Source organism: Mus pahari, chromosome 13 (assembly GCF_900095145.1).
Source record: "Mus pahari chromosome 13, PAHARI_EIJ_v1.1, whole genome shotgun sequence".
Classification (NCBI taxonomy): domain Eukaryota; kingdom Metazoa; phylum Chordata; class Mammalia; order Rodentia; family Muridae; genus Mus; species Mus pahari.
In genome coordinates, this window is record NC_034602.1 from 84,521,677 (window position 1) to 84,529,805 (window position 8,129).

The window sequence follows — 8,129 nt, forward strand, 5'->3', positions numbered from 1 at the left end:
CTGTGTCCTAAGGTATGGGATACATCTACCCTTATTTATGTCAGCTCAATGGCATGCAAGACCAGACTGGCCATTACCCACCTTCCAAAGACCCATAGCAAACTAGATAAGGCTGCAGGCCAATTCTGTCCTTGGTGGCTTCAAAACCAAAAGCGCTTACGTTAAACACTCTACAGAACAAAGCCCGCAGCTGGTGTTCTGGTGAGGCTCCACTGACATGGTTCTCACTTTATCAACTTTCACAAGCAACTACAAAGATGCTCATCTCAAAGCCGTTCCCTCCTGATTTCATCATGGCACAGGTACACCAAGATTCCCATCATATGTAACCATTATCTCAGACAGTAAAAGGAGGAGGTGGGAAAGACTGGCAGAAAAGTCTACAGCTCAACCAGCTTAGCGATCTCATATGTGAAGGAATGTCTGTCAAGTGTATAAATATCTACTGAGCACTGACCAAGGGTGAGCCTCCCTTGCAGGTGCCGGGGACATAATGGAATGATACATCCTGGTCCTGGTGTCATAAAGCTTATATTTGGACATGTGGAAGAACTTGGCAGACCTTTCACTATGAGACGTGATCAAAGCCACCATCACTGTGGCTTAACCTAAGCATTTTTTGGTATCGATACCACCAAGGAAAGAATTAGCCTATAACCTTATCCAGTTTGCTATGGGTTCTTTGGTTTAAAGGAAGGTAGGTGGGTAATGGCCAGCGACTAAAACACTCCAAAGAGTACTTTAGTGGCCTGGCAGGGGTTCAGTGGAAGACCTTTTACCTAGCCTATTCTATCTAGAACCTGGGTTTGATCTCTAGCATTAAAACAGACAATACTTGAGGGTTCTCCTCTTTTTCTTTTTTTCACCCTTAAATCTCCACAGCATCTCTGACATTTTTAATCTGCATTTTAAAGAAATGTCTGGTTATACTAACAGTGCTCCAAGGAAGATTCATAAATTTTGCAAGATGAATTTCTTCTGTGAGGGCAAGCTCAGCAATATTTTGGGAGATTTGAAAACTGACATCGCAGCTGACCTACGGGAGAGAGAGTCAGTGGGAGGGTCCTCGCTGGTGTAAATAAATAGGAGCCTGGAGCTGGGGATGCACGCTTAGACTCCGAGCTGAAGGTTGAACTCCACCTCCAGGCGGAATGAGGCTCAGCAGAGCAGCGCTGCTTCTCCTGCTGGCCAGCTGCCTCTCTCCAGGCCACGGTGAGACTTTCACTTACGGTTTCCCTGGGCTTTAAACAGCAACCCTCCTCAGCACTTCTTTAATCAAAACGGGGAAGGCAGTCTTAACTAAAGGGGGTGAAAACGTTCCGTTGTTTCTAGAGTTTGAACTGTGTTTGATCCTGGGGATCTGACTCTTTAAAAATGGGAGCTTTCAAAATGTTAAGATCTTTCTTACTTAGAGAAGAGATACAGGGAGGGGGAGGTGAATGTCCATGCGATGTGTGTTTAGTGTGCGCATTGCTCAGTCCCTCATGGGAAGACTTCTTTGCACAGCTCTTCTTCACTCTGCCTCTCCACGCCACTCCTTCTCATCAAACTTTGGTCTTTCGAGCACAGCATTATGAGTATGGCTGCACATGGTAAAGCCTGGCACTCTGAATACAGCAGAGGCGAGAAGCTGACTTGCAGCCTGTGTCTGTCTCTGGGTGAATGGATAAGTACCTAACTAAGTGGCAAGATGTCTGTACAGCTGAAAAGGTGGATGTGTGGGCAGAAAGAAACACTCAGGTTTACAGGATACATCTTTACTCTTAAGATGCAAAAGTCCCCCCACCCCCAGGTTTCCTCTTCACGTTTCTTCTTCTTCACACCTTGCCCATGAATCTTTCCCTAGTGGTGGTGGCAGCAAAGTTACCCCTTAGGAACTGCTCTGTCCTTAGCATCAGTATAGAGTCTGTGTATCGCACCAGTTCTGTGGCGTTCTAATTGTTTGCTGCTCAGCCCTTGAAACTGTAAATGCCTTGGGAACTTAACACTTTTATTCATAAAAAAGGATTTGATGAACACCTTCTGTTTGCTGGTTTGGTTTGTTCTGTTTGGGGAGACAAGGTTATTGGTGAGTGACTTTTGAACTTAAAAAAAAAAATCATCCTTTCTTGGTCTCTCAAATACTTGAATTAGCCAGCATCAATTTCTTCTAAAACAAACAAACAAACAAACTTAGATTTCATTAAAATGCACGAGATGAATTACCAATAAAGTGTCTATAACCAGTAAATATTGTGATTGAACACAATCTTGAATGTTTATTATTGGTTCTCTTTTGGTAATAATTTATGACTAACATAAAGAACCAAGATATTAGACATAAATGAAGAAGCATCCTCCATGTGTTTTCTTAGATAGAGACGTGGGGGAGGTGGACAGATGTGCTAAGAGAAAGTTCTCTGGGACAGATGCTGACTGTCTTCAAAACCCTCTACCAGGATCCAGTCCTCTGCTTTTTGCACTGGGAGTGGAGATCAGTTGATTTCACACCACGTTAAATGTAACAAAGTTGTGTGCCTTTAAAGCATTATCAAGTCACCTGAGTGCCAACGTACCACTGTGACAATCAATGAAGGTAGTGACTGCGGAAAGTTAAGTTCGTTTCAACTAAGATTTTAGTAGAAAATATTTGAGAGGACTCAAGGCAAACCAGAAATCCATACGCTAAACGCATTTACAGCTATAAGTGCTGGCTTGAAATGTTTGACTCTTCAAGTGTGATATAAAAAAAATTAATCAATCATTCAGTTCTACATCTATGTTATATGTCCAATGGGTTGAAGTGTCTGATTCTGTGTTCACAGGTATTCTGGAGGCCCATTATACAAACTTAAAATGTAGGTGTTCCGGAGTGATTTCAAATGTGGTCAGTCTAAACATCATAGATCGGATTCGAGTTACACCCCCTGGGAATGGCTGCCCCAAAACTGAAGTCGTGTAAGTTGCAAGGAAAGAAAATTACATAATGTGTCTCTCCTAGAGACAATCATACGGAATATATTTGCAACCAGCAAATTAGTACGGTAGCAAGAGTCTTAGAGGCCAGCTTGATGTTACTAAATATCTGAAATGATTAACAAAACCATTGAGGTATTTAAGTATTTTTTTTTTTTTTTTTTTTTTTTAGCAATCCAAAACTGATTTACCTGTGCTTATTCACCTTTTCAAGCCACTGCCCTGAGACCTGTCTGTGGTGGTTACAGAGGCTGAAGCTTGTTAAGGGGGTTAAGTTATGGAGGCTTTAGGAGGCCTGCCATACCTGAAGGCAGGGATGGAGTCAGGGCTCCATCTTATCGACACAAGCACTAGAAGGAAGCTTACAGAGGCCTCTTCTTCAGTGCCGGGACCTTGCTGTTTCTTGGCAGCTCTTCCCACTTATCCTTTGCCCTCCCTCTCCCTCCTCCTTCTCCTCCCTCTTCATTCATCTCTTCATGGCCAGCACTATAGAGGAGACCCTGAACCTCACAAATACTGGTCCAGCTTTCTCCCATTAAGCCCTAGTCCCCTAGAATTTCTTCAGACCTTGTAAAATATGTAAGCAACTATCTATGTTCATTTGTTCCATTTTGGAACAAATGCTTTGTCCCTGGGGCCAGATATATTTGACTTGCAAAGTAGAAATACAGGTTATCAAAAAATAAATGAAAAAAATTTTCACTAGGATGGCATTAGACTTTCACCAATGACGTCACCAATGAAAAGTCTAACTAGACCACAATTATTTCCCTTAAATTCAACAGTGAAGTCTAACTATGGGGTCCACTACCGGGACACAGCACTAGAACTCTCACCTTTTGACTGAGTTTCTCCTCCCTTGACTCAAGGCTCTCACCTCTCAACCAAGGGAAGCAGGAGATAGATTCTAATTGCCTCTGCTTCCCTAACATTGTTTTGAAATTGTGAAAGTTTCCTCGTATCTTCTCTTGTAAAATTCAGCATTTTGAACACTAGACAGATATAAGAAGTGGAAGCTGCAAATCAATGTGAGGAATCCGTATTTAGTCAGGGGTGAAAATATGAAGTGACATAAACCAGTTTTGCCACCATGATTCCCGAACCAAGCTAGGAGGTACTGCCTTGAGAGCTCGAGTTCTTGCTTCATGGTTTATCTAATACATCAAGATGCTGGTTTTTGTTGGAAGTCACACAAGTTAAGATGCACAATCCTCTGGTTTCCTGTTGCTTGAAGACCTTACTTTCCTATTGTAGGGACAAACCTTAATGTCATCTAGGAACTTGATAATTACTTAGGTTACAACTAACTCCCAAAACATGATTGCTAAAAGTATGGGTTTTGGAGTCAGAACTTTACAGAAATTTTAAATAAACCTGCTGCATTGTATATTTGCTGTACAATCTTGGACACATTGTTTGAACTCTCTGAGCTTCCAGCTCATCATCCGACAGTGAGAAGGTTAATAATTGTTCTAGCTTCTGGAAGGATGTCTCGAGATGACCATATTGCCTGTTACACTTCTCACATGGTACACAGTAAATACAACACTTGACAAATGTCAATCATCATCTACACGTGTTGGCTCTGTTGTTGATCAATTTCTTACATCAGGAAAAGCTTTGACAAGTGGTGACTTGGAGGAAGGTCACTAAGACCAATTGGCTTTGAAACTTCTTCCATGTTAATATTTTTTTTCAAATAGAATGTTTTCAAGTCAGTATTTTCTATATTCTATTTTGTTCCCTTGAGTTCAATGGACAAGCACATTTAAATGATACTGGGATATAACTTTAGAAGTGATACAACTTTGGAGCCACTTGGGTCTTGCTCCAACTCATATAAAGATTATCAACAAGACAGTTGCTTTTGACATACAAGAGTCTGTCAACTTTGGATTCCAATGATAGTCTTCTTGTTCATCAGGCCTCACACCACAAATCAATTTATTCCAGATTCAAAACTAAAATTTCACTCTTCTATAAATAATTATTTTCATAACCAACTCTCTTCATTATTAAACACTTACACACACGACTCACTGAAGTGTACAATGTCTCATTTTATTTTTGTTCATTTCTCCCCAGGATCTGGACCAAGATGAAGAAAGTTATATGTGTGAATCCTCGTGCCAAATGGTTACAAAAACTATTAAAACATATCCAAAGGTAAGTTAAGCATACCATAAGCTTTCCTTAGTCAGCTAAGTTGGGGAATACTTTACAATTAGGAAAAGTTTGTAGGACAAACGCCTATTCTGCTATTGTCACACAAGGGCTAGAATGGGGCTGACTATTCCAGCAGTTCAATAACTGAGGCTAGTGTACACAGAAGCTGTCATTTGATGCCACTAGAGGAAAGCTATGGTTTCCTTTGTGCATTCCTCTAAGTGTAACTTGTTTTTATTTTTAATTCACAGCAAAAGACTGTCTTCAACTCCCCAAGCTCCAGTGAGTAAGGGAAGAGCTGCCTGAAGCCACTGTCATCTCAAAAGACACACCTGCATCCTTTTTTATCCCTGCTCTGAATTTTAGATATGTTGTTAAAGAATTTCCAAGAAAGTGACTTCCCTCTACAAACAAACTTGACTGTAGATAAAACAAAACAAAAACAAAAAAAACAAACAAACAACAATAACCAATCCTGCAGGAGCTGAGAGGGAACACTCAAGCTCCATTGCATAGCCAACCCGTATCCTTGTTCCTTAAGGAAGGCTATTTGAGAACAGGCATTTAGTGACAACCCACTTCAGATGCATGTGGTAATAGATCTGTTGTTTAATGTTAAACTATCCTAGATTGTCAAGGAATGAAAACTTACATGTCAAATGTGAACTTGTAGCTCATACTAACAAGAGGTTTGCGAGATGGACTTCAGTTATTTTGCACCCTTGCAAAAAGCAGGGCTCCAAAATCATCTCCAGAAGGTTCCTGGGAAGCTGGTGCAATAACAGCATGAGGTGATGCAGAGCAGGTCTCCTGTAGAGAAAAGCTTCCCGGGGGCAAGGGGAACAATCCTACTCTGAAGGGTTGCTTGTATAAGATTTATTGTCTTGGATTAAAACCAGTAACAATTGAAGGATCCTCAGCTTAAAGGCCCAGGCTCTTCAGCAGTATACAAATATATTCCTTTGCACTGTGACCCTGATGGTCTATTTTTATTATTCACATCTTTCACACAGACAAAATACCAGCCTCTTATATCAGATTCTTTAATGTTTCCTATTCATCTAGTGTCATTCAATAAACTTAATCAAATGTTTTGCTTATGACTGGTTCGTTATTTTTTTTTTAAATAGAAAACTTTTTCACATTGAGATGTTCTTCAGCTGTTCCCAAGGAGATGTAAGGTTTCAATCATGTTCATTTTTTTTTTCTGCATATCAGAGTCCTTCACAGATGACCCAAAATTATGTCATCCATGAGAGCAGTTATACAGTGGGAACGGCTTGGCCCTGAGGCCTCTTTTCCCAGGCATGCTAAATGAGATTTCCTCCAGAGTTCAAACTCTTAGTCAAACCCATTCGCACTGCCTGTTTACATGGATTCCCCAACTCTCCAATGTTTCATTTGACAAAGTGTTGCATTGATTTGACAAGCAGAGGACTCCAGCGCCATTCATTCCCAGCACTGCATTGAGGTCATAACCCTGCCTCTGCCTCTTGGCTTCCTCAGCTGCTCTGTGGTCTGTTTGTATCACATCTGGCCCCTTCTTTCCTTTGTCTTCATTTATGTTTTGTGTATGTGTGGGACAGATTGTTTGGTTTTGTATGGCTTTGTGCATGTGCTCATATATAAGAGGGTGCACATGTGTATAGAACAAGTTCAACCCCCAAGATCACTTTTCAGGAGTCACTCATCTGATTTTTTTCAGACAGGATCTCTCACTCAACAGGGCATTCACCAAGTAGGTCAGGCTGTCTGTGATGAACCTGTCTCCATTTCCTCCAGAGGAGCATGTGAGTTCTAGGTACCTGAATGCGGGTCTCCATGCTTGCAAGACAAACACTTCACTCATTGGGCTATTTCCCTTCCCTGGTTCCCTTTTATTTTAAGGTTTGTTTGTTTGTTTTGCTTTGTTTTTTTGTTTTTTGATGGGATCTCAGTCTGTAGCTTGGACTAGCCTGGAACTCACTCTATGTGTATCCCAGGCTGGCCTTGAATTTCAGCAATCTTCCTGCCTCAGCCCCCTAGGGTGAGCCACAATGCTTGGATTTCTTCTTTTACTTTTTAAAATGTTTTATTAAATATTTTGAGAAGGAATACAAGATACCTATAAATAATATATTCTCAGTTGTCTATTATTTAACATTTTATTACAAATATGGAAAGGGGATATACAATGTCATCACAATCCTACAATTAGTCAATCAACATTTAGAGATTGGGAATCAGACTTCAGTTTTGTTATGGCAGGTTGCTCAGTACATATTCAGGATCCTCAAATAATTAGTGCCACCATTTCTCATGAGGGAGTTTCTATTAACCATCCTGTTATAGCTGGCAGAAATGGGGTACAGTAGAGGGTACCTCTTACACTACTATCTACATGAGTTAGATATCATCAGTAGAAACCAGGGCAAATAGACAGTTCTTGCCTTCACTTATGTAACTAGTAAAAGACAAACCAGAATTTGAACCCTGGGCCACCTGACTCCTAAGTGAATGCTCTTCATCATTACATTAGACTCAAAATACATACAGATATATTTTCTGACTCCAGCCCCTTGGCCTGCCCTCCTCTTCAGAGCCAGTCAAAGCCAGAGGGTGTGGCATGGTAGGAAGGGTTTAAGAGGACATGGGAAAGAAAAAGGGCCCCTGGCTCTCACCTGCATAGACTGGGCTTGTCTCTCCTGCTGACTGAGCCAAGAATTTTGACATAGGTGACCAGAGGTTACTACATAGAAACTGTATATAGAAAGTATACTTCCTTCTTAAAAATTCTACAAGGTTATTAGTATGACTCGTGAGCCACATTCAGGATAAAACGCATGCCTTAAACTCTTTGCACAACCTACAGAGGGCAAACCCCCTTGCATGTGTCATTTTTGATGAATGTTTGGTCTCAGTCACGTTTCTTCCTCATTTGTAAGCCTCCTCTGTACTTTCATAAATCACCTATAATTTCATTAATTTTTTCTTTTAATAAAGACAGGGGAGTGACAGATCTTTTTCTT

At 40.8% G+C, this 8,129-nt stretch overlaps 1 protein-coding gene across 2 annotated transcripts; it reads left to right on the plus strand.

The window, feature by feature from the left end:
- Positions 1–1,103: 1,103 nt before the first annotated feature.
- On the plus strand, positions 1,104–6,221 carry Cxcl13 (C-X-C motif chemokine ligand 13). 2 transcript variants are annotated; one of them, XM_021211261.1, is made up of 4 exons: positions 1,104–1,212; positions 2,805–2,937; positions 5,041–5,121; positions 5,373–6,221. In XM_021211261.1, exons 1-4 carry the CDS (start codon positions 1,152–1,154, stop codon positions 5,425–5,427), a joined length of 330 nt encoding a protein of 109 aa, XP_021066920.1. In that variant the 5' UTR covers positions 1,104–1,151; the 3' UTR covers positions 5,428–6,221. The 2 variants fall into 2 exon arrangements, with proteins under 2 accessions (XP_021066920.1, XP_021066921.1); XM_021211262.1 differs by lacking the exon at positions 5,373–6,221 and having other exon boundaries at positions 1,152–1,212; positions 5,041–5,125.
- The last annotated feature ends 1,908 nt before the right edge of the window (positions 6,222–8,129 follow it).